Source organism: Salvelinus alpinus, chromosome 31 (assembly GCF_045679555.1).
Source record: "Salvelinus alpinus chromosome 31, SLU_Salpinus.1, whole genome shotgun sequence".
Lineage (NCBI taxonomy): Eukaryota > Metazoa > Chordata > Actinopteri > Salmoniformes > Salmonidae > Salvelinus > Salvelinus alpinus.
In genome coordinates this window covers 17,347,418-17,373,746 of record NC_092116.1, presented here as the reverse complement: position 1 = coordinate 17,373,746, position 26,329 = coordinate 17,347,418, and the positions used below count along the sequence as shown (strand labels likewise).

The 26,329-nt window shown below is 43.7% G+C and overlaps 3 protein-coding genes across 5 annotated transcripts in view; 1 reads left to right on the top strand and 2 right to left on the bottom strand.

Moving 5' to 3' along the window:
* Positions 1-1,889: 1,889 nt before the first annotated feature.
* On the bottom strand, positions 1,890-6,022 carry LOC139561178 (NELL2-interacting cell ontogeny regulator 1-like). 2 transcript variants are annotated; one of them, XM_071378112.1, is made up of 4 exons: positions 5,997-6,022; positions 4,021-4,161; positions 3,602-3,690; positions 1,890-2,126 (listed from the first exon to the last, which is right to left on the bottom strand). In XM_071378112.1, the coding sequence occupies exons 2-4, from the start codon at positions 4,145-4,147 to the stop codon at positions 2,055-2,057; spliced, it is 288 nt and encodes a 95-aa protein (XP_071234213.1). In that variant the 5' UTR covers positions 4,148-4,161; positions 5,997-6,022; the 3' UTR covers positions 1,890-2,054. The 2 variants fall into 2 exon arrangements, with proteins under 2 accessions (XP_071234213.1, XP_071234214.1); XM_071378113.1 differs by lacking the exon at positions 5,997-6,022 and adding an exon at positions 4,841-5,150.
* LOC139561177 (negative elongation factor A-like) lies at positions 5,361-19,096 on the top strand. 2 transcript variants are annotated; one of them, XM_071378110.1, is made up of 11 exons: positions 5,361-5,600; positions 11,703-11,874; positions 12,391-12,552; positions 13,161-13,250; positions 15,924-16,051; positions 16,171-16,240; positions 16,449-16,537; positions 16,637-16,748; positions 16,948-17,264; positions 17,538-17,637; positions 18,494-19,096. In XM_071378110.1, the coding sequence occupies exons 1-11, from the start codon at positions 5,391-5,393 to the stop codon at positions 18,676-18,678; spliced, it is 1,635 nt and encodes a 544-aa protein (XP_071234211.1). In that variant the 5' UTR covers positions 5,361-5,390; the 3' UTR covers positions 18,679-19,096. The 2 variants fall into 2 exon arrangements, with proteins under 2 accessions (XP_071234211.1, XP_071234212.1); XM_071378111.1 differs by lacking the exon at positions 5,361-5,600 and adding an exon at positions 5,785-5,915.
* Positions 19,097-24,796: 5,700 nt separating this feature from the next.
* LOC139561049 (cytosolic phospholipase A2 gamma-like) overlaps positions 24,797-26,329 on the bottom strand; it is a 35,484-nt gene continuing 33,951 nt past the window's right edge. Inside the window, exon 14 of the mRNA XM_071377847.1 lies at positions 24,797-25,485. Coding sequence (XP_071233948.1) covers positions 25,301-25,485 — 185 coding nt within the window. The 3' untranslated portion in view covers positions 24,797-25,300. The remainder of the gene's footprint in view (positions 25,486-26,329) is intronic.

The window sequence follows — 26,329 nt, the reverse complement described above, 5'->3', positions numbered from 1 at the left end:
AGGTTGCAATCAACAGCCTAATCAACTCTATGCAAAGGAGATGTGTTGTGCTGCATGTTCAAATGGTGGTAGGATCCTAATTTGACCTGTACTGTCACAGCAAAATAATTCCGCACAACAGGCGCCCCCCCTTGGTTTGTGCTGTGGTGGAGATCTTTGTGGGCTATACTCGGCCTTGTCTCAGGATTGTAAGTTGGTGGTTGAAGATATCCCTCTAGTGGTGCGGGGGCTGTGCTTTGGCAAAGTGGGTGGGGTTATATCCTTCCTGTTTTGCCCTGTCCGGGGGTATCATCGGATGGGGCCACAGTGTCTCCTGACCCCTCCTGTCTCAGCCTCCAGTATTTATGCTGCAGTAGTTTATGTGTCGGGGGGCTAGGGTCAGTTGGTTATATCTGGAGTACTTCTCCTGTCTTATCCAGTGTCCTGTGTGAATTTAAGTATGCTCTCTCTAATTCTCTCCTTCTCTCTTTCTTTCTCTCTCTCGGAGGACCTGAGCCCTAGGACCATGCGTCAGGACTACCGGGCATGATGACTCCTTGCTGTCCCCAGTCCACCTGGCCTTGCTGCTGTTCCAATTTCAACTGTTCTGCCTGCGGTTATGGAACCCTGACCTGTCCACCGGACGTGCTACCTGTCCCAGACCTGCTGTTTTCAACTCTTAATGATCGGCTATGAAAAGCCAACTGACATTTATTCCTGATTATTATTTGACCATGCTGGTCATTTATGAACATTTTGAACATCTTGGCCATGTTCTGTTATAATCTCCACCTGGCACAGCCAGAAGAGGACTGGCCACCCCTCATAGCCTGGTTCCTCTCTAGGTTTCTTCCTAGGTTTTGACCTTTCTAGGGAGTGTAGAAGCACGGCAGCCACCGTGCTTCTACACCTGCATTGTTTGCTGTTTGGGGTTTTAGGCTGGGTTTCTGTACAGCACTTTGAGATATTAGCTGATGTACGAAGGGCTATATAAAATAAACTTGATTTGATTTGAACAGGATTTTAATGTTTAGTCCATAATGTTGCTTTATTGGTGGTTAGGCTATTAGCTGTCCAAAAGTAGGCTTCATGGAAAGTGCAATACTGTTGGGCTCCCGAGTGGCGCAGCGGTCTAAGGCACTGCATCTCAGTGCAAGTTGCGTCACTGTAGTCCCTGGTTTGAATCCAGGCTGCATCACATCTGGCTGTGATTGGGAGTCCCATAGGGCGGCGCACAATTGGCCCAGCGTCGTCCAGGTTTGGCCGGGGTAGGCCGTCATTGTAAATAAGAATTTGTTCTTAACTGACTTGCCTAGTTAAATAAAAAATCTATATAACTGTGGGTTTTCAGTGAATGGAAGCAAAGCTCATCTGCAGGAAAATTCTCAGCAATAAAAGTGTGATCAAATTACATTTGTTATAACTGACTGAGATGAGTGTAGGTCTATACCTTATATTCATGCAGCAAGGGTGTATGGTACCACATAGAGACCTAAAAAGAACACTTATTCTAAAGCCTGGTGTTCCCATGACTATAAAAACACTTTCCAAGACACTTTCTTAAAATGATAAGGGTGTTATTATGAATTACCAGCTCATCTGAATTCAAGACCGCTGCCAGGTGTATATGTGAATTATCTTGAAGATCACTGATATTTTGCCACACATTTTATAAAGACGTCTGTTCATTGAATGTACATACAGAACTACCTAAAATTATCTGGATTTGTGTTTCAAAACCTCACATATGACCGAGAGGAACATGAGATGTAATTTGCTTTGCCCTACATGACATAGTAACGCATTGCTGGTTTTCTGAACTCATCAAATAAAATCTTATATTCAAATTACAATTAAACCACTGCAATATCAATACTGATATGTTAGCAAAGAAAATAAACTGCATGTTGTACAAATTATGAAACTTTATTTTTTATTTTTTTTACAATATTCCATAGAAGAAGGCTCAGACACATCTGCCTAGTCCAGGCATTGTTTGTAGTAGTTTAAAGAAGGTGTCCGGTAATAGTGGGTGTGGAGTCGGTTGCCATGGTGAGGTCACATCACTGCTTAACTCAGTGCAGGGTATTAGTGGGCATGCATCCACACAGGGCTCGCCTCTCTGCCCTCAACACCAGGGTCTCAGTCTAGGAAGAAACAGAGGCAATGCCATGTTAGGGAGCACCAGTCTGAGTAAACATTTTAAACAAGACTAATACATTACTTTGTCCGTTAACTTATAGAGAACGGAAATGTGTCTTTTCGCTCACAATCCAACCCTCCGAGACACATACACCCGCGGGTTCGGAAGCAATGGGTCAGCCGCAGTGCAGCGCCTCTGGAGCAATTGTAGGGGGTTAAGTGCCTTGCTCAAGGGCACAACGGCAGGCAACTTATAGAAGAACTGTACAGAGGAACTTTTGACCAAGATGGACGACGACAGCAAGACTTATAAATCTGACCGGAGAAAGCAGCCGAGCAAGCGAAACAGTATGTTTAACCCATGTACATATCTGATGGTGTCTGGCCAAAAAGAGTATGACATGTCATATTATTTTTGCCAGACACCATCAGATACGTGTACTACAGATACTAAGACAGAGGGGCGCTGGTTGACGCTTTCTCTGATGAAAGATTCGGCCTCTTGCAAATTTAAGGAAACTTATGAAACACGGATCGACAAGAATGAGAAATCATTTAAAATGTTTTTATTTTTATTTTTTATGTTGACTGGGTTCTGTTGGCATCCATGTTTCCACGCCCCTTTGTAGGCTGAATGTCATCACACTCATGGTGTTTGTAAAATATATCCCTTTCCGTTCAAATGGCAGGTGCACAATCCACTCTTTCGGATGCTGGACTTATTTCGGGGTAGATGAACGTACGCAGGTAACCTACTTAACTTTCTATTTAAAAAAATGTCCTATTAAAAAATAGAGACCCCATGACTATCATGGTATAATTCACACTCTGGATGGCACTTTAAGTGAATTTACTGCTGTACGGGTAAAAAAATACTGAGCTTGAATGCAAACACTCTAACAAGAGTTTTGGAATTAATTTATGATTTACTTGAACAGGGAAATATCTCAAACCTAAGCTGAAGCATTTAATGCGTTGAACCATCATAATTATACAAATCCTCCTTCCATCGATTAAGGTTCAAAATGACTAGGGGAAACATCTGCCAATGTGCCATTGAGCAAGGCACTTAACCCTAGTTCCTCCTGTAAGTCACTCTGGATAAGAGCATCTGCTAAAAGACTCAAATGTAAATGTATATGTTATGGCTCCCCTAAACTGGGTCTGTGCCCCACCTTGGCCACACCATTGAAAATGTACTGGACACGCCACTGATCAGTGGTTGAAGTGGAATGAAATAGGTACTGGTACTCATTTTGGGTGCTGGAAGTCTTCGTTTAGGTGGTACTCATAATATAATAAAGCCAATAGCCTATTCTATAGCAGGTGCCAGTTCTCAATCTATAGAAAAATTAGAGGTGGACATCTCCAGCCCACTTCAAGCACTGAGTATATGCAATAGTCATTACACTGTACTTACAAGAATAATTACAATGTAACATAAGGTGTAACTGAAACAGAGAGGGATAGGAACTGTTACCTGGGCATCGAGGTTGAAAGCAGTCTTCTTGAGGTCTTGCAGTGCCCTCTGCATGAATTCAAATGCATGACAGTCCACACAGGGACGACCTGCAAGACAATGAGAAAAAATACAATAACAGTGTTCAGTATGATTAATTATATATAGGCTACTGCATTTGTGAAAACAAAATCAATATCTGAAGACTTTTATAATTACAAGTAATACCTTATATGCTGCTACACTTCATCAATCAATGGCTGTTCTCAATTGGTTAAACTATCGATTAGGCAATCAGATATGATTTTGTGTAGGTCTAATAAATCAGACTTTTTTTCTATCTATGCACAATAGTCATCCGCACAACAGTAACAAACGCTCATTGTGTGTAATCGCAAAAAGAACAAATACAATAAAACCTATTAAATAAAACCACTTACTTTCGGCAGGTATTACCGTCCATGTCTCCTGCTCGCTAAAGCCTGGCCTAAAAGACAGCATCTGCACGGCCAAGAGCAGCATCACCGCTTTCAAATAGCCGCTCGATGCCATACTGCGGTGCAGCATGTCAAGAGGAAGACCTGGAAAACGGATAGGCAGCTATCATATTACGAAGCATTGGTAGGCTAAATGAAAACGATTGTAGGCTACGTTTGCTCAGCGAAAGAATCACTAGGGGCTCCCGAGTGGCACAGCGGTCTAAGGCACTGCATCCAGGCTGTATCACAACTGGCCGTGATTGGGAGTCCCATTGGGCGACGCACTTTGGCCGGTGTAGACTGTCATTGTAAATAAGAATTTGTTCTTAACTGACTTGCCTAGTTAAATAAAGGTTTAATTTATAAATAAATAAATGTTTACATAGGCCTACTGTTTTACCCACTTCATATGCATATACATGCTTAATTCTAGTCAAGGCTCATCCTACATAACTTACTGTACATATTGTCTATTTCATCCTATATAACATATACTGTCCATACTGTCTATTTCAAACCATTATATAGGCCTACATACAAATATATATAGATGTATATATATCGAACCAGGAACCCTCTGCACACATCAACAACTGCCTCGCACGAAGCATCGTTGCCCATCCCTTCACAAAAGCCGCGGATTTGCAGAGCAAGGGGAACAACTACCTCAAGGTCTCAGAGCGAGTGACGTCACCGATTGAAACGCTATTATCGCGCACCGCGCTAACTAGCTAGCCATTTCACATCGGTTACAGAAGCATTCAAATGTAGGCCTACTCACTGTGTGTGTTAATGAAGAGACGATTCTGTTGAATATGAATTCGATGGGCAGAAAGCGCATGCGTATAAAACCCCTCTGTAAATTAGGCGAACGGATTGTCCCCCGAAAGCCCGTAAAATGATGCTAAATTGTTTTATTCATTGCAAATGAAATGTTGGCCTCTCTGGTTCGCTATGTTGGTCACATGTCTTATAGGCTAATTTAACCACAGCACTAATTTTAGCATCTTTAGTTGCATAACCTTAAATATACAGTAATTGTTGTACAATAATATTCCTACAGGCCTGTCTATTTTAAGAAATGTTTTAGTTGCATAACTCTAACACGCGAAATGAATGGTAAATAAATGCAATGCTGTTGTACACCTCAAGTGTTCTGTAAAGTAATTATTTTCAAAAGGCCCTGTAAAATAATATTTTTTGAGGACAGGTAAGAGAGAGGTGAGTTTATTTTGATCTCCCCGATATGAATATGTGGGTGGGTCCTAACAGTTCTGTTTTCTTAGGTAGCCTGTTAAAATGCCCGAACTCAATACACTTCTTTTTCCAAGATGGCGTCGATGAAGGACAGTGACACCGGCCTGTGGCTCCATAATAAGCTAGGATCAACGGACGAGCTTTGGGCGCCTTCTAGTATTGCTTCACTCCTCACTGTTTCAGTTATCGACAATATACGGTTGTGTTTTTCGAGTTTGTCGCCTCCAGTGAAGCTAAAACTCTTGCTAGGGATGCTGCATCTTCCCAGGCGGACTGTTGACGAGGTGGGTAACGTTACGCGAGTTGATATGACTGATTGAGCACTAGGTAGCTAGTTTAGATGGGATTATGCAACAGGCAGCCTTGACCGAGTTTCTAGCTGATGTTTCCTGAGCGGGAAGTATAGTTGTAACGTTAATGAACACCAAGCTTACAAGCTGTTTCAAGTGTATACTTAGCTAGTTAGCCGCAGATATGGCGATGCAGACAGTCAACATCATTACACCGTGTTCTCTACTCTAGTTAAACTATCGATAGCCAGCAGTCCGCATCGATCGCTTCCTTGCTTAGCTAGATTGCTGCTAACGTCAGCTGTGTAGGTAAGTGTCTACAGACCGGAGGTAGCTAACTATCGCGGCTAGGCTAATTCTGTCCAGTCGTATGTTTTCTGTTTTGTTTACCTAATGCACATGCCTTCTTTTCATAAACACCACGTTAGTTAGCTAACCTAAAATGTAGCATTGGAACTGTTTGTAGTGTAGTCGTATTTGTCATCTGATTTGTCTGAGAATCATTCAAATGCTGAACTTGTCGGAGTTTTGTCTGTCAGGTGGTTTCGCGTTTTGTTTTTAAATATTTTATTTCACCTTTGTTTAACCAGGTAGGCCAGTTGAGAACAAGTGCGACCTGGTCAAGATAAAGCAAAGCAGTGCGACACAAACACAGTTACACATGGAATAAACAAACCTACAGTCAATAACACAATAGAAAAGTCTATATTCAGTGTGTGCAAATTAAGTAAGATTAGGGAGATAAGGCAATAAATAGGCCATAGTGGCGAAATAATTACAATTTAGCAATTAAACACTGGAGTGATAGATGTGCAGAAGATGAATGTGCACTGGGGTGCAAAGGAGAGAAAAAATAAATAACAATGAGGTAGTTGGGTGGGCTATTTACAGATGGGCTATGTACATGTGCAATGATCTGTAAGATGCTCTGACAGCTGATGCTTAAAGTTAGTGAGGGAGATATGAGTTTCCAGCTTCAGTGATTTTTTATTTTTTTTTGCAATTCGTTCCAGTCATTGGCAGCAAAGAACTGGAAGGAAAGGCGGCCAAAGAGGAATTGGCTTTGGGGATGACCAGTGAAATATACCTGCTGGAGCGCATGCTACGGGTGGGTGCTGCTATGGTGACCAGTGAGCTGAGATAAGACTTTACCTAGCAAAGAGTTATAGATGACCTGGAGCCAGCGACGAATTTGAAGCGAGGGCCAGCCAACGAGAGCATACAGGTCGCAGTGGTGGGTAGTATATGGGGCTTTGGTGACAAAACGGATGGTACTGTGATAGACTCCATCCAATTTGCTGAGTAGAGTTTTGGAGGCTATTTTGTAAATGACATCGCCAAAGTCAAGGATCGGTAGGATAGTCAGTTTTACGAGGGTATGTTTGGCAGCATGAGTGAAGGAGGCTTTGTTGCGAAAATAGGAAGCCGATTCTAGATTTCATTTTGGATTGGACTGCCAGTTAGTGCCATTTTGGAGGGCGTAACCAGCGAGCTAGCTAGGTCACAATTCCAAACTAGTGGGAGATGGTCTTTGAAATAGTTGTTGCTCTATTTTAAATCCGCTATCAACAGTTAAACTTTCTATTAAGCTTTGATAAATAAAACTCAACTGGTGTTGTAAACCAGGTGCATTCCATAAAATGTGTCGACATTGCTTTGTTTACCCATTCTATTTCCCTGATTTTAATTAATACTGGTAAGCGATTGAATTAGCTACATGTAGGCTATACAGTTAGACTTGTCACTTCCATTTTTTATGACCATAACAAAATCTGTATCTCCTGTCATATATTATCTCTAAAATTAGTCCAAAGTTCTTTGCACTCCTAAGTTTCATCCAATGGAGACAGCTCTGGTTGACATTCTGCACCACGGAAGTTGTAGCTTCTATGTACGATTGAATATACACTGCTCAAAAAAATAAAGGGAACACTTAAACAACACAATGTAACTCCAAGTCAATCACACTTCTGTGAAATCAAACTGTCCACTTAGGAAGCAACACTGATTGACAATAAATTTCACATGCTGTTGTGCAAATGGAATAGACAACAGGTGGAAATTATAGGCAATTAGCAAGACACCCCCAATAAAGGAGTGGTTCTGCAGGTGGTGACCACAGACCACTTCTCAGTTCCTATGCTTCCTGGCTGATGTTTTGGTCACTTTTGAATGCTGGCGGTGCTTTCACTCTAGTGGTAGCATGAGACGGAGTCTACAACCCACACAGGTGGCTCAGGTAGTGCAGCTCATCCAGGATGGCACATCAATGCGAGCTGTGGCAAGAAGGTTTGCTGTGTCTGTCAGCGTAGTGTCCAGAGCATGGAGGCGCTACCAGGAGACAGGCCAGTACATCAGGAGACGTGGAGAAGGCCGTAGGAGGGCAACAACCCAGCAGCAGGACCGCTACCTCCGCCTTTGAGCAGGAGGAGCACTGCCAGAGCCCTGCAAAATGACCTCCAGCAGGCCACAAATGTGCATGTTTCTGCTCAAACGGTCAGAAACAGACTCCATGAGGGCCCGACGTCCACAGGTGGGGGTTTTGCTTACAGCCCAACACCGTGCAGGACGTTTGGCATTTGCCAGAGAACACCAAGATTGGCAAATTCGCCACTGGCTCCCTGTGCTCTTCACAGATGAAAGCAGGTTCACACTGAGCACGTGACAGAGTCTGGAGACGCCGTGGAGAACGTTCTGCTGCCTGCAACATCCTCCAGCATGACCGGTTTGGTGGTGGGTCAGTCATGGTGTGGGGTGTCATTTCTTTGGGGGGCCGCACAGCCCTTCATGTGCTCGCCAGAGGTAGCCTGACTGCCATTAGGTACCGAGATGAGATCCTCAGACCCCTTGTGAGACCATATGCTGGTGCGGTTGGCCCTGGGTTCCTCCTAATGCAAGACAATGCTAGACCTCATGTGGCTGGAGTGTGTCAGCAGTTCCTGCAAGAGGAAGACATTGATGCTATGGACTGGCCCGCCCGTTCCCCAGACCTGAATCCAATTGAGCACATCTGGGACATCATGTCTCGCTCCATCCACCAACGCCACGTTGCACCACAGACTGTCCAGGAGTTGGCGGATGCTTTAGTCCAGGTCTGGGAGGAGATCCCTCAGGAGACCATCCGCCACCTCATCAGGAGCATGCCCAGGCGTTGTAGGGAGGTCATACAGGCACGTGGAGGCCACACACACTACTGAGCCTCATTTTGACTTGTTTTAAGGACATTACATCAAAGTTGGATCCGCCTGTAGTGTGGTTTTCCACTTTAATTTTGAGTATGACTCCAAATCCAGACCTCCTTGGGTTGATAAATTTGATTTCCATTGATAATTTTTGTGTGATTTTGTTGTCAGCACATTCAACTATGTAAAGAAAAAAGTATTTAATAAGAATATTTCATTCATTCAGATCTAGGATGTGCTATTTTAGTGTTCCCTTTATTTTTTTGAGCAGTGTACTTTATTGTTCATTTACATGGAAATTTATTTTGTGCGATCAGAATACAAATGCACAAATACGCTGGAAAGTTAATAGGGCTGCGTTTACACAGGCAGCCCAATTCAGATAATTCCACTAATTAGTCTATTGACCAATCACATCAGATAGTTTTCATAGCTGATCTGATTAGACCAGTTAGTGGATAAAAGATCAGAATTGGGCTGTCAGTTTAAATGCAGCATTTTTCTTTTTCTTTTATCTTAATGCAAACATTCACAGTCCCTGCAGCCTTCTGTCTGACCATATATTGGGCCTATGTCCCACTGTTCAGCAGCCTGGTGGCTGATGGAATGAAACTTGCCTTGCTCCTATTCTTGCTGAACAGTGGGACCTTATCTCTCCTTCTGGAGCACAGCAGCTCAAAACATTGGACCAGATTGTGTGCAGGGTTCTCTACAATGCGCTTGGCCTTGTCCATCTATGAGGGAGGCCATGAAGCCCCCTGCACTGCAGCCTGCTGAGCTTGGAACACAGATTTAAGGTCCTCCCGATGATGGCCTTGTAAGGCAATTGACAGCCCACCATACCAGGCCAGGAAACAAAGTCGGCACACTCTATATGGCAGGTGTAGTACAGTGGCGGTCAGTGCCGTTTATGATGAGGGAGGACATTTTTATTTTTTATGAGCGTGGCCTTATTTCTATTACAGCATATTGGATGACTGTCATTCATATTCCATTCACCCAGATCAATGTCAAATTGCTAGGTTTAGGATACTACATGGTACAACATTTTTCCCTATACCCATCATGAGGTTGCTACAACCTAGACAATGAATGAAAGTTTACAACGTAGGTGGACATAGGTCTAGAGACATTTGAGGTGACAGACAGTGAAGCATGGACAGACAGTGACACATTCAATTCTGCCTTGCACACTCTTGCGTGCATCTAGCTTATCTAGGGTGTAATCATTAGTCCAGCAGTTGCAAACAAGAGTTTCTTTTGGACAGATTCAGGTACTTTTATTCCCGTTTTGTTCCGTTTGCTCCCGTTTTTAAGAAATGTTTTCAACAGAATCGGTGGATTGAATACACCCCTGATCACGTGTAAACCCAGTTCACTTTCATAGCAGCCACATTGTATTCCTTCTGGCATCTATGCGCTCGCCTCCTCTCACCTTTTCCCTTCGTTTTTTGTAATTGTAATTATTCGCTCTTGTGGCCTATTTATTGCCTACCTCCTCATGCCTTTTGCACACACTGTATATAGACTTTCTTTTTTTTCTACTGTGTCATTGACTTGTTTATTGTGTTATTGGCTTGTTTATTGTTTACTCCATGTGTAACTCTGTGTTGTTGTCTGTGTCACACTGCTTTGCTTTATCTTGGCCAGGTCGCAGTTGTAAATGAGAACTTGTTCTCAACTAGCCTACCTGGTTAAATAAAGGTGAAATAAGATGTTTTTTAAAAGTTTGTGGACTTCAGTGCATCAGCTGTATGTGACCAGCCGAAAAAACCTTTCCAAGCCAAACCATATCATAACCGCTAAACACAGCTTACATCGTAGCTAAAGTAACCATAATCAGCATAGCTAACAGAACTAAAGCGTTAGTAAACCCGCTTCAATCATGCAGTAACGTTAGCGTATAGTCAATAAGCAGTTTAGCGCTTACCACCAGCTGGCCCCGGTGGCAATAAATTAGTAAAACCAAAAACTTACCTTGACTTGGAACAGTTCCAGTGCTTTGTTGGACAGTCATAGCCAGCTAGCTAACATAGCATCCATCTGTTTGAGTAGGCTAAACTAGCTAGCTGCATTTGCTAGCTAAGTTATATATTTTTTTTAAAGAAATTAATATGTTCAAAAGTGTTCATCTATTGTCTTTTTCTCTCTGAGTCAACTACTCACCACATGTTATGCACTGCACTGCTAGCTAGTTGTAGCTTATGCTTCCAGTACTAGATTGATTCATTCTCTGATCCTTTGATTGGGTGAACGTGTCAGTTCATGCTGCAAGGGCTCTGATAGGTTGGCGGATGTCCTCCGGAAGTTGTCATAATTACTGTGTAGGTTTATGGAATGGGGTGAGAACCATGAGCCTCCTAAGGTTTGTATTGAAGTCAAAGTATCCTGAAGACGACGGAAGCTAGCTGTCCTCTGGCTACATCATGGTGCTACCCTACAGAGTGCTTTTGAGGCTGCTGTAGAACTTATTGCAAAACAGTGTGTTATAATAAATTATTTGGTGACGTGAATAATATTTAGTGTAGTTTTATCAAAACAGTTTAACTTTTGGAATGTTTAAACTTTATGAAATTCACTGAGGAGGATGGTCCTCTCTTGCCTCCTCTGAGGAGCCTCAACTGGTGGTGTAGTTGGCGAGTGCCGGGTGTTGACATATATTCAATTTCCGTTCCCTGCTCTAACCTCCATATCCATATCTAACCTCCTCTGCCCCTACACACCCTGCCCCATGGAGATTTTAGGTTCAGTTTATTTCTATACCTTGTTCTATACCATTTGTATAAACTGCTTTAGGCCTACTGTGAGCCATGCATGCATGTAAAGCCTAAAAACACAAGATTGGACAATAAAGTTTTTGTATCTTGCTCTACTCACCTCCACAATCATCTCCTCTCTGACCCTATCTGTGCAGATGAAGGAGGCCCTGTCCGAGATCATCCAGCTGGCCACGGTGGACTCTGAGCCCTGGGTACTGATGGTGGCAGACATCCTAAAGTCCTTCCCTGAGACGGGCTCCCTCAACCTGGACCTGGAGGAGCAGAACCCCAATGTACAGGACATCCTGGGGGAGCTCCGGGAGAAAGGTGGGTACACTACCATATGTCAGGGGTCACTAGTCAAGGGGGAAAATGAGAACAGCAGGAGTCATTGAGGTTCATGGTTCTAGCTTTGTCACTGGAGTGAATGATTTATGAAAATGGTCCTCTGTTTTTTTGTTGTACCTATTTCAAATAGGATTCATTTTCCAGCATGTTGGTGCTGCTTTACAATCGCCTGTTGATTGGCCGTGTATCAGAGTGGAGAATCGTTTTTTGTATACAGTACATGAGCGGTGAATTGCTGAGCTCTAGACTACTTGTCATTATGCACTTTTTATTTATCACCTGTGTACATGTATGTAGAGGTACTGGTTGGTTATAGCATGATGCAGACAGGCAAGTGTACTAACGGCTTTCGCTTGCTCTTTGGGGTCTAGGTCGAGTTACTGTAAAAACACTGTCAGCTGCTGATGTAAAAAGGGATTAATTAAGCTTTCAAGATCCATTTAGAGATGTAATAAACAAGAAAATAAATGCTTTTGATTGCTCTCCTCCCTGCAGTGAGTGAGTGTGAGGCGTCAGCCATGCTCCCTCTGGAGTGCCAGTACCTGAACAAGAGCGCCCTGACCACCCTGGTGGGCCCACTCACGCCCCCCGTCAAACACTTCCAGCTGAAGAGGAAGCCCAAGAGTGCCACGCTCAGGGCAGAGCTGCTGCAGAAATGTAGGTTAAGACACTTTACTTTATCCAGGGTACATGACAAGGGTCTAAAATGGCCACCTCGTGTCTTCACCCCAATCTCTGCATCTTCATCTGGGGACAAATGTATCGAGGGTCTCAGATTAGTAGTGCTGATCTGGGATCAGGTCCCCCTCCTGTCCATACTGTTATTAGTGCAGATGAAGGAAAGCAGATGAGAAAAGGAAGCCACTTTAGACTGTTGAAATGCCTCCCCATGTTTCAGGTCTCCTCTCCTTTGTGCTAATTTTACAGAAAGTTGAATGGTCTTTTTGTCACATTGATGAATGGTCATGACTCATGTTCATTGCGGCACGCACTGAAAAACAAAAACATGCGCATTTCTTATTGGACAAGTTAATGTAGTCCCTCCCTGTTTGTAAGTTTTCTTCTGTCAGGTGCCAAATGAACAGCACCCTTGAGTGTATTCACTAGGCGCCTAACGGAACCAAACAGGACGAAAAATGACCGACCTGAATTGGTTCAATTGAAAGTCTTATTTTAGTTTTAAAATGTTTTCCATTGCTAAATGTTATGCTACAATGTTCACTGATTTAATACACCCCATTGACTCATTTTTATTGTGTTTTCAGCCACAGAGACAGCTCAACAGCTGAAGAAGACAGCGGGAGTGCCTTTCCACGCCAAAGGAAGAGGCCTGGTCAAGAAGATGGACACCACCAGTGAGTTTGACACACTTCTTGTTGTTGCCAAGACTATGCCTATGAACACTTACACCATTTATACCAGGGTTTAGCCTGTAATTGAACTGAATAGCGCTTCAATCTAGTCATTTGTTGCTGCTGGAGTGAAACATGCTTTTATTAGCACAATCATTGCGGGACAATTCTAAATGTAATTGCGTGTTAAACTGTTTTGATGGCAACGATTCCACATAGCTACAGCAAATCGCTTCCTCGTTGTGTAGTATGGGGACCCCAGGAAAAGCATGCTCCAAAATACCTCATTTTAGAAACGGCAAAGCTCTCAGTATTGTGATGCAAGGTCTTTTAGATGTTGTACACATTCAATTGTTCTATTTGCAATGTTCTATTCCATTTTGTTGCGAAAAAAGAACTTATCCTTTTAATTGTTTGAAACCTGAACATTTAACTGCAAATAACAGGGCATGTCTTACCTTGCTTCAAAGTATCCTGTATCCAAAATCCCATCAAACATGGAGGCAATTATTTTATAAAGACTTCCATATGCCAATGAAACCAGTAGTCTATTTCTCTCATGTTCTATTTGTTTCCTTCAATGTCAAGTATCCAGAAGTAGAATCCTGGTCATATTAGCGTGTGTGCGGTGCGCTTTTGACAGTGTTTTCCCACTAATTGCATTATGGAATGGACATTGGCGTGTCGCCTACTGCCTTGTGTAACTGGATTCTGGAATTCCTGACGGGCTGCCCCCAGGTTGTGAAGGTAGGCACCTCATCTTCACTGATTCTCAACACGGCCCCACAAGGGTGTGTCCTCAGTCCCGTCCTGTATTCCCTGTATACCCACGACTGCATGGTCTCAGAGTTCCAATTCCATCATCAAGTTCGCTGACGATACGACAGTAGTAGGCCTGATTTACCAACTATGACGAGACTGCCTACAGGGAGGTGGTAGGCACTGACAGCATGGTGCCAGGTAAACAACCTCTCCCTCAAATGTTAGCAAAACAAAGGTGCTGATTTGTGGACTTCAGGAGGAACCAGGCTGGACACGCCCCCATCATCATCAACGGGGCCGCCGTGGAGACAGTCAATAACTTCAAATTCTTCAGCGTGCATATCTCAGAGAAGCAGAAATGGTCTAACCACTGGGACACCGTAGTGAAAAAGGCACGACAGAGACTCTTAAACAGGATGCTGAAGAAATCCGGCCTATCCCAGAGGGCCCTCAGTGTTCAACAGGAGCACCATCGAGAGCATACTGTCGGGCTGGGTCACTGCCTGGTATGGAAACTCCACTGCCGCGGACCGCAGGACTCTTTAGATGGCGATACGTGCAGCTGAAAGCACCAGGTGTCACAGGAAGGCCAAGAAGATCATCAGGGACCCCAGCCACCCAAACCATGCCCTGTTTAATCACTCAGACGTGGGCAGACTGGACAATAGTTTCTACCCTCAGACCATCAGGCTGCTGAATATCCACCACTAGTCAGCTATCTGCTCCAGCCTCATGTAATAGTACATGTGACTATTAAACAATCTGAATCTGTGCATTGCTGCGCTTTATAATGCTACTCCCCATGGACATTTTCCCCCAACTACTCCTGCTATGGACATTTCCCACCCTCACACCCTCAATGGTCACTTACATTACCTGCTGCTCCCCCACCCCTGCTACTCCTGCAATGGACATTCCCCCCGACCCCAATAGCGTTCATCACTGTTGCAGTTATTCATATGTATATTATGTTAAAAAAAAATATATATACATATTTTGTTTTTATTTCACTTGGTCCCCATACCCCCTCAATGGTCATGCTGTTCTCCCTATGGTCTTTATTCTGCCTACACCCCAATGGATATTTATTTATTCATCACTGCTACAGTTATGATGTGTATATAGTGCTATTTGTTTTTTTATTACCATTTTAATTATTTTATTTCACTTAGTCCTGCATCACACCTGCAACCCTGTACATGTGACTATTAAACAATCTGAATCTGTGCATTGCTGCGCTTTATAATGTGAAGAAATTATAGTTGATCAACTTCTTAAGCTAAACGTTCTGATCTGTTGCATCAGATTCATAGCTTTTTAGCAGGGTTTTTTAAGTATCCTAGACCTACTGGTTGTATGAATTTGGGCTCTATCGTCCCTCAACTGCCCCAGTGTCTGTTTTGGAATAGGACATTTCTTTGTTGCACAGAACGACAAGCTGACAAATGGAGTAGGTCAACTTTTCTACTATGGGAGATAGTAGATTGACATACACTAGTGATTTTGCTGTTCGTTACTCGTCTTGTTGGCTGAGGAAAAGTAAATGTGGACAGTTATTCTAGCATCTTCAAATTGCGCAAGTTGCATCCTTGAGTTGCATGTTCGGTTAATATGAACTACCATACTCTAAATGTGATTTTCTGTCATTTTGAGCACTGTGGGTGGACGCCCTAATCAGGTTACACACCCAATGCATATGAGTCTGGTAAATTTCTCAAATGTCCGGTAAATGTAAATGCTGCCAGTCAAATGTCCGGTAAATGTAAATGCTGCCAGTCAAATGTCCGGTAAATGTAAATGCTGCCAGTCAAATGTCCGGTGCCACATTTTCCTGACGGAAAACCTGATTTATACCCCCTGGTATCTGAGTGGTTTCTGAGATCATGTTATCATGTTTTCTACCCTTCCTTCCAGCACCCCTGAAGGGGATCCCCAAAGCCCCGTTCCGCAGCCCCACCACCCCCAGCATGTTCAGCCCCCCCAGCAACCGCACACCCATCGCCCCAGCACGGACACCCCTGCGCAAGGAGAGGGGGGTCAAGGTGACTAAGGGGGCTTAACAAGTGGCATGGGCTGTGTCCCAAATGGCACCCTATTCCCTACATAGTGTGTGTTCAAATGTGTCAAGAGAAGCTGATGAACATTATTCTCTGTTTTCCAGTTGTTAGACATCTCAGAGCTGGATATGGTGGGAGCTGGTAGAGAGGCAAAGAGGAGAAGAAAGACTTTGGGTAACTGCCTTTTTCTATTTCCATCTATCGCTCTAGCTAGCAGTCTTCACTGTTGTTCACCATCCTTCAGACTCACTGACTCATATTAATGATTATGTGCTAGTGGTATTTGCTACAACATTCAGGACAAGAGAAGTTGAAATTGTTTAGAAAAGTTGAATGTCTTCACTTAAACCATTTCTGGCCCTCTGTGTCACTGTGTGTACAGAAACAGAGGCTGGGGAGAAAGCTGCTAAAGAGGAGGCTGTGGTGGAGAACGCTACACCAGACTATGCTGCTGGACTGGTATCTACACAGGTAGGAACACTCACTCAGTGTCATTCACACACACTCACTAACTCACACAATGTAATGCAACTTATACAGCGGTATTGACACACTTTTCCTGTGTTTCAGAAACTGGGTGCGTTGAACAACGAGAGCGCCCTGCCGTCTACGAGCTACCTGCCGTCTACCCCCAGTATGGTCCCCTCCTCCTCCTACATTCCCAGTTCAGAGACACAGCCAGGTGAGAGAGACGCCTACAGAGCTGTTACTCAGATCTCAGGGTAACCCTCCATTTGGCTAGCCTGGGTATGTCGGTTTGTGCTAACATTCCACTCCTTGTACCCCAGACAAGTTTTCTGTAGTTACTCCTATCCAATCTTCTCAGATTGGCAGAGTGATATAGCGATTGTCTCATGTCGATAACTGGATCTTCATTCTAGCGAACGCAGGTGGTTTGGGACGTGACGCCCTGCAGTCGGGTCGCCAGCCTGAGGAGTCAGCCACGCCCGGCGCTGCCGCCACCACCACCCTCCCGGGCCAGTTCAAACAGAGGACGCCCATGTACAACGCCAGCAACACTGCCACCAGCCCCACCGCCCCTGCCTCGCCCAGCACGCCAGCCAGCACCCCCGCCAGCAGCAACGGCCCCCCGGCCGCCGCCACCGCCACACAGCCCGAGACCCCCACCACACAGCCCCCCCAGCCCCCGACGCCCACGCCCCAGCAGCCCCAGCCCAAGAAGAACCTCTCGCTCACGGTGAGTTGGCTCAAGGCATCATTGGGACTTCCAATATCCACACTAGTATTCTACTTAGAATTAGGCATTATATTGGGTGAGCGTTCAAATCTGGACTACTTACTATGTGAGACTGCTATGCTTACATACAAACATTGACTGTGGAGATTGTAGTACAGTATGTGGAATGGTGGTTTACTTGCAATGGCTGATGTGTGGTTGTTTGACCTGCGCCGCTGTGTGTAACCTCTGCGCCGCTGTGTGTAACCTCTGCGCCGCTGTGTGTAACCTCAGAGAGACCAGATGTATGCTGCTCAGGAAATGTTCAAGACTGCCAACAAGGTTACCAGACCAGAGAAAGCGCTCATCCTGGGCTTCATGGCTGGATCCAGAGGTACTGTACTGCTTTCTGCAAAATACTCCCTCATTTTGGTAAAAAGTAAAAGCTTTTTTGCAACGGATTAGAAATATTCCCTGGAGTATGTCCAGCTAGTCGTATACTGTGAGTTTAACGTTTTAGTAATGTGTTTGACTGGGATGTGGATATGTGCAAGCCCTCTGGTGGGGGTCGCATCTAAGCCTATCTGGCTATTTACTCACATGTAAGGTGTGTTTGTGTACACATGTACAACACTCTTACCCTCACTGCTAGTTGAAAATGTCTGACTTCTACCATATCACCACACAACATCTAACTGATCTATCCCCTCCTCCTCCAGAGAACCCTTCTACCATAACACTCTAGAACATCTAACTGATCTATCCCCTCCTCCTCCAGAGAACCCTTCTACCATAACACCACACAACATCTAACTGATCTATCCCCTCCTCCTCCAGAGAACCCTTCTACCATAACACTCTAGAACATCTAACTGATCTATCCCCTCCTCCTCCAGAGAACCCTTCTACCATAACACTCTAGAACATCTAACTGATCTATCACCTCCTCCTCCAGAGAACCCTTCTACCATAACACCACACAACATCTAACTGATCTATCCCCTCCTCCTCCAGAGAACCCTTCTACCATAACACTCTAGAACATCTAACTGATCTATCCCCTCCTCCTCCAGAGAACCCTTCTACCATAACACCACACAACATCTAACTGATCTATCCCCTCCTCCTCCAGAGAACCCTTCTACCATAACACTCTAGAACATCTAACTGATCTATCCCCTCCTCCAGAGAACCCTTCTACCATAACACTCTAGAACATCTAACTGATCTATCCCCTCCTCCTCCTCCAGAGAACCCGTGTCCGGAGCAGGGGGACATTATCCAGATAAAGCTGAGTGAACACACAGAGATCCTGCCCAAGGCAGATGGCACGGGCAGCACCACCATGCTGGTGGACACAGTGTTTGAGATGAACTACTCCACAGGACAGTGGACCCGCCTCAAGAAGTACAAACCAATCACCAACGCCTCCTGAGGTGGCTGCTGGCCTGCCTGTCGGGACTAAACATACATACATACATACATTTGCATGCGCAAGCATCAACACACAGACCAAATCCTCCTCTGGTGGACAGGGACTTGTCACACACACACTTGTGCATACACACATGGGCCAAATTCAGTGCGTGAGGGGCTAGGGAGGGTTGAGTGGGAGGGATAGGGGGGTACAGGTTAACGGGGTATGGCTCCCTCTTTCAAAGTTCCTGCATTGCCAGGCAGGGGTATCCTCAAGACTTTCCCCCCCCCATTAGTTTTTTTTGTTTGTTTTTGTTTATATGTCCACTCAGATTACTGAATGTTTGGTAAGGGGAGGGATACAAAGTTCTACCTTATTTTGATAAGACAACTGTTAACACTTGCTTTACTATTAAAGGTACAAGCATGCCACACTATGTCAAGAGAAAGTCGTTATTACAACTCTGTGTTTTTCATTGTGAGAAGGTAAATAATGGGACGTTTGCAGCTTCCTACTTACTGTCAAAGAATGATTTGAAAAGAACAAAGAAAAGAGCCTGAACACATCAGAAAATGTGACAGAGGGATGATCTGCTGTTTCCTTTGTGCTGTCTAGTTCTGTTATGGAACATTCTGGAGAAAGCTGTTTTTCTTCCTTACCAAGAAGGGAAGAAAATAAAGTGAAAACATGTTCAGGTTCCAGAGTGTTTAACGTCAGTCCTTCAGAACATCTCTCTCCTCCTGACTCTAAGATCATGATGATTAGGGTAAAGGTGGTCTATGGTAAAGACGCACCGTTGACAGCTTCGTCCACACTGATCTGTCGGATTACTCTTCAAGACAGGATGTTCAGGCAACTGGGGCTGCACTAGCATGACGATACCTGTCGTAAGACAATGCAGTCTCACTGGTATTTAGTACAGTATGAATCAGTGGCGGCTTGTCCATTAGCGTGTTGGGGGCGGCACCCTATAGTCCAAAAAAAAGTATGTTTAAAACACTCATAAGTGCTGTAGCCTTTACATTTTACGGTTTAAATATGTTCCAAACTATTATTTCAGTTGGCCTCTTATTGCTCTGAGGGGGGCAGGTTTTAGCATCCAGGACCGCTACATTAGATTACATTGACAGATAGCGGTTCTGAGAAGAAATGCACGGCTGCTTCAAGTCTATTGCTCCTCTTGGGGCGTTGAGCGTGAATGCCCTAGCTGCTCTGATCTAACTCCATTCCAACAGCAGGCAGTAATCATGGTCAACAGATGTGAAAATGAATGGGATTTTGGCGCCAACAGGCAGCATCTCGTGGTGGGATTAGCCGCTGTGAGTATACTGTATGTCATTACAATCTGAAATCAGGAATAAAAGTTAACTCATCAATATAGCACTGATTTTGTACGGCACCTGACCTTCGGATTGACTGTCATGCTCATGACAGGTTTAGGCTACAAGATGAAAGGTTGGTGGAATTCGTTTCCAGATTAGCCAACACAGCTTGAATGTTCATTGCTTGCTACTTGATGAGGCCCAATCCTTCAGTCGACTCAGACTGGCGCTTTGCTTTGGTGTATGCCCCCAAATTATGTATTCTAATTCACTAATGGAGGAGAGGATAAGGTTTTTATTTTTTGCGAGGCAATTTAGTTGGCAATTAAGCTTTTCTCTGAAATTTCAGTTATGCCAGAACTGTGTTTTTGATCTGCAGTCATTTCTGGTTTCTATCAGGACTGGTGCTATTCTGTTATGTCAATCCAGTCAGGTTTTTTAATTAACACATGATTTGGGGCATTTAGTTGAATTTATGGATCTCGCAGCACTGGACCTGTTGAAAAACCCTATTTTCTTGGCGAACTGTTGCTTTTCACTGGTTTAATTAACTATAGCGTATAGGCAATGAAATGCATTTCTGTCCAAACATTTCAGCAGGCCGTCTGCCCCATCTAATCAGTCAATCACGAGCCGCCACTCATATGAATGTCCCTAAGGCTGATTGGACTGTACCAGAGTAAGTGCTCCTCTGCAAGGCCCGCCTTAAAATTTAAGCAAATTACAAGGCTAAGATTTGTCTGTATCCTTTACTCAAACAAAGTCACTAGAAATTAGCATTTCACCCCCCCAAAAACAATTTTTTAAACTAATCTTACCTGGTGGGATAGAAAAGCAGACCACAGGCATGAAGCCTGACCACCAGTTTCAACATAGTTCTGAAACGCCCTTTTGTGCTTTCCTGGTGGCAGTGAAATTATATACAATCGAAGATAAGTATGTCCATGCATGCTTATTTCAATAATGTAATGGTGCTGAAATTATTGTAACATAAAAAAATAATACCTGATTTTTATGAATATAGCTATATAAATGTAGATTTCCACCTAAATAGACATAGCCAAAAGTTAATTTTTTCATGTGTTGGCCATGCTGAATAGTTCTAGAAAGGTCTGGAACTCACCTTTCTGTGAAACAATGGTTATAAATTGCTGAGGTGTACTAACTTTTGAGTTCACAGGTTCAAGTACGTAGTACAAATATTATGGAAAATATGAAAAATTATTCCCCCCCCCTATTCAGCAAAAGGCCTTTCTAAATATAGTAACAATAAAATAAAAAATTACCCTAATATAAGTTTTCACCTTCACCTAAATGTTATTAAGTGACATTGCCACCATTTTACATTACTGTCAGAAAGTTGTCTGCATCACACAGCTGCCATTCAAATGTCTTCAGACTCCTTACAACTTCAGCTTTAAGTGATTTCGTCCCTCTGTGAGAAAGTAGTAGTCATATATACATTTTATGGGGAAAATTCATTTTGAGAGCTTAATCCGTCTGAGAAGACCACAGCAAGTTCAAATGGGGTGGCAGGGTAGCCTAGTGGTTAGAGCGTTGGACTTGTAACCGGAAGGTTGCAAGTTCAAATCCCTTGTCGGTTTGAATTTTTTTTTTTAACAAATATCCCTTCTCTCTCCATCACAGAGCGGTCTCTGGTCGACATCCCTTGTCAGTTCGACAAGGTATAAATCTGTTGTTCTGCCCCTGAACACTGTTCCTAGGCCGTCATTGAAAATAAGAATTTGTTCTTAACTGACTTGCCTCGTGAGATAACGTTAACAAATGTGCACTACTCTCCCCTACCAGAAAACAACCCATGAGGGACTGCGACATACTGAGCCAGAGGAAATCAATCCTTTGGCCAGAAAATGTGACATCACTCCCTATGCAAATGAGGGATGTGAAACTTAACACTTCAAGTATGCTCTGCACTGGAGAATGGCGGCGGAATAAAGCACGTGACGTTCACAAAGCTCTACATAAAAATATAGGTCGGAAGTGGTCCAGAACGGCTACTAATATCCAAGAGGAAGACCATTACACTTTACTGAGTTGCAGTGGAGCCCTGGGGAAGAGTACACTGGACAGAAGAGCGGGTGAATGTAGGGGATGATCAGGTGACAATGGTACACACAAAAAGTAATCATTAGTATCAAAGTAGGGTTCTTAATTTTTCCCTGTAGGAGCCAATGGTCAGAGCATCCTTTGAAGAATCCTGTTGGGTTCCATGTTGAACCATTTCTACTGAGGTTTCTAAACGGAACCCAAAATGCTTCAACAGGAAATTAATCTGCTACTCTCAATAAATCAGACTATTTAAATAGAATGTGTGGCTTTGGTAAAATCTATTTAAATAGAATCTGTGGCTTTGGTAAAATCTATTTAAATAGTTTGATTTATTGAGAGTAGCAGATTCATCTCCTGTTACATGTCAGGATGAGCCTGCAGGAAGGGTCACTGAAGTTAGCATTAGCCCACCATTATTCCTGATTCTCCAATAGAATCTGTGGCTTTGGTAAAATCTATCGACAAATAGAGAGTAGGGTGCTACAAGTGAAATCAGATTTTTTACAAACGGAATTGAATGCACACTGCTCACCTGCAAAATGATGACATCCAACATGTTCAGCTAACTCCATGTTTCGCGAATCGCTTACAGGTCGGATTGTAAACGTAGGACTGGGTGGAATGGAATGGGCATTGTGGCAAAAATGTTAGTGTAACAATATAACTTTAGTACGTCCCCTCGCCCCGACCTCGGGCGCGAACCAGGGACCCTCTGCACACAACAACAGTCACCCACGAAGCGTTGTTACCCATCGCTCCACAAAAACCGCGGCCCTTGCAGAGCAAGGGGAAACACTACTTCTAGGTTTCAGAGCAAGTGACGTAACTGATTGAAACGCTATTAGCGCGTACCCGCTAACTAGCTAGCCATTTCACATCTGTTACACTAGCGGGGTGGAAACTTGTCCTCTGTTTATTTCCTGCTCCCCCAGAATTTCAATTTAAAAACTAGCTTCTATGTTCTGAGATTAATACTCTGCTAAAACGATACCTCATAGAAATGGATGTCATTCATGATTTAGTTTCCATCAACACTGGTGTTGGAGCCAAATTATGTTTGTGTGTGGTACTGGCAATATGGTGGCTCACCTAGGCACACACCCTTTTTTCCCTGGATACCATTTCCCTATGGCAATATTGGCATGGAAAGCCCTAGGTATTGGCATGGAAAGCAAACAGATTTTGACCACACCCATAGTTTATGATTTTGTTACCCGGTTGCTTAATTTTTTAACCTTAAAGAAGAAAAGTTCATAGCTGTTAGATAACAAACAGGCTTGTGTTGTAAATCTCAGTTTCCTTGAATGAATATTTGTTATGACAAAGGAGATGATTGTGGACTTCCGGAAACAGCAGAGGGAGCAACCCCCTGTCCACATCGAAGGGACAGCAGTGGAGAAGGTGGAAAGTTAAGTTCCTCGGTGTACACGTCACAGACAGACTGAAATGGTCCGCTCACACAGACAGTGTGGTGAAGGCGCAATAGCGCAATGTCCGTACTGTGAGACGCCTAAGACAGCACTACAGGGAGACAGGACGGACAGCTGATTGTCCTCGCAGTGGCAGACCACGTGTAACACCTGCACAGGATCGGTACAGCCGAACATCACACCTGCGGGACAGGTACAGGATGGCAACAACTGCCCGAGTTTCACCAGGAATGCACAATCCCTCCATCAGTGCTCAGACTGTCCGCAATAGGCTGAGAGAGGCTGGACTGAGGGCTTGTAGGCCTGTTGTAAGGCAGATCCTCACCAGACATCACCGGCAACAACGTCGCCTATGGGCACAAAACCACCGTCGCTGGACCAGACAGAACTGGCAAAAGTGCTCTTCATCAGGGGTGATGGTCGGATTCGCGTTTATCGTCGAATGAATGAGCGTTACACCGAGGCCTGTACTTTGGAGCAGAATCGATTTGGAGGTGAAGGGTCCGTCATGGTCTGGGGCGGTGTGTCACAGCATCATTGGACTGAGCTTGTTGTCATTGCAGGCAATCTCAACGCTGCGTTACAGGGAAGACGTCCTCCTCCCTCATGTGGTACCCTTCCTACAGGCTCATCCTGACATGACCCTCCAGCATGACAATGCCACCAGCCATACTGCTTGTTCTGTGCATGATTTCCTGCAAGACAGGAATGTCAGTGTTCTGACCAGCGAAGAGCCCGGATCTTAATTCCATTGAGCACGTCTGAGACCTGTTGGATCGGAGAGTGAGGGCTAAGGCCATTCCCCCCAGAAATGTCCGGGAACTTGCAGGTGCCTTGGTGGAAGAGTGGGGTACCATCTCACAGCAAGAACTGGCAAATCTGGTGCAGACCATGAGGAGATGCACTGCAGTACTTAATGCAGCTGGTGGCCACACCAGATGCTGACTTTTACTTTTGATTTTGACCCCCCCCCTTTGTTCAGGAACACAATCAATTTATGTTAGTCACATGTCTGTGGAACTTGTTCAGTTTGTCTGTTATTGAATCTTATGTTTATACAAATATTGGCACATGTTAAGTTTGCTGAAAATAAATGCAGTTGGCAGTGAGGACATTTATTTTTTTGCTTATGAAGTTTATAAAATGTTTATAAAATGTTTATAAAATGACTCAAGTTTAAAATCACCCAGTAAAAGTATTTGGTTTTAAATATACTTAAGTATAAATCATTTCACATGACATATATTAGCAATCAAGACAGCACCATTTTCTTGTTCACAGACAGCCAGGGACACACTCCAACACTCAGACATGTAAAGAAGAATCTGTGTTTATTGAGTCCTAATCACAGGGACAATCGAGCTTTCCCAGAAGCTTGGATTGTGCGTAAAAACAGCAAATTCAGAGGAAGGGTGTGATGTGTCTGCACTCAAAGAAAATCAAGTTTAATGCATTAGGGATAGCATACACAGACGTTTCAGTTTCTCCAGTGTGTAGGTACACATCTTTTTAATTCAAGACAGCATTTGTTGGGAACACAGATGAGCAGCAGGTGCTTCTAATCACTCAACCAGATCAGAGGCAGCAGAGACTCACAGGTAGGGATGTTCTCTTGATAAGTGCTTGAATTATACATTTTCTGTCCTGCTAAGCATTCAAAATGTAACAAGTAGGCTACTTTTGGGTGTCAGGGTAAGTGTATGGGGTAAAAAAATAATAATAATAATTTAGGAATGTAGTGAAGTAAAAGTTGTCAAATATAAATAAAGTAAAGATACTCCCAAAAAATATTGTAGTACTTTACACCACAGATACAGACTATTGAGCCACTGACGTGCGATTCTTTCTGCGTTGGACAGCCATAATGATCTGACCCAGGATCCTGTCTCTGTTGTTCTTCAAGTTGTCCTTGGCCTTCTCCAGGAGGTGGTCGATCTCAGGCACACCGTAGTGCAGCTGTAACGTTTTGTACTTCTCCCTCTCCTTCTTAATCTCCTCCTCGCCTGGGAAGAGAACAGAGAACCTTACAACACAACTTTGAACATATAGAACCCAGAGGGTTCTATTTACAGCTGGGGTGTTAAGGCGATGCTAGTGTCAAATACACGTACGTTTGCAATTTCGTCATGTAAAAACTGACCCACTGTCATTTTTCTGCCCTAACACCAGGTTCAGCAATTTACATGTTTTATATCAGCTCCTTGCAATCAGATGGGAGGAGTGGAAATATTTGAGGTGTGTCCTTAAAAACATGATCCAAAGTACTAATTTCAGCCACCGCTGATTGGGATATTCATGACTAACCAAAAGCTGTTTTTTTGGAACAAGAGCAATCGCGAAGTAGTCAATAATGTCGATAAATGGTTTGACTCCTGAGACAGCTTGGAAATACATCTTAAAATCACCAAAACGTTATTCAAATATTAAGTTTCATAGGAATAAAACAGTGAGCTGACATTCCCTTTGTATCTATGAATTGTAGGCAGGCCCACATTATTTTAGCCACGAGGTCCCGTTTTGGACGTGAGTAAAAACCTACGTGTCCATTCCCATCATGAAACGAGAGACGAGAATCTCGATGAACACTGGTAAACCTCATATTTAGAAGTTATCTATAACCTGTAACACCTGCATGTTTTCCGTTTCATATGTTCAAAACCCAAGCCCTCCCTTAGACCTACTATAACGAATGATGGTTCAACAGCAATGAGTGTCTTTTTTTTATCCTGCCGATTACATTTTACATGTATTTAAAAAATAAAAAGATTGGTTGTAATAAAATTAAACGAAAAACAAAATCTTATTAGAATGATTCACCTTCCTGGATCAATGGTTACAACGTCTGTG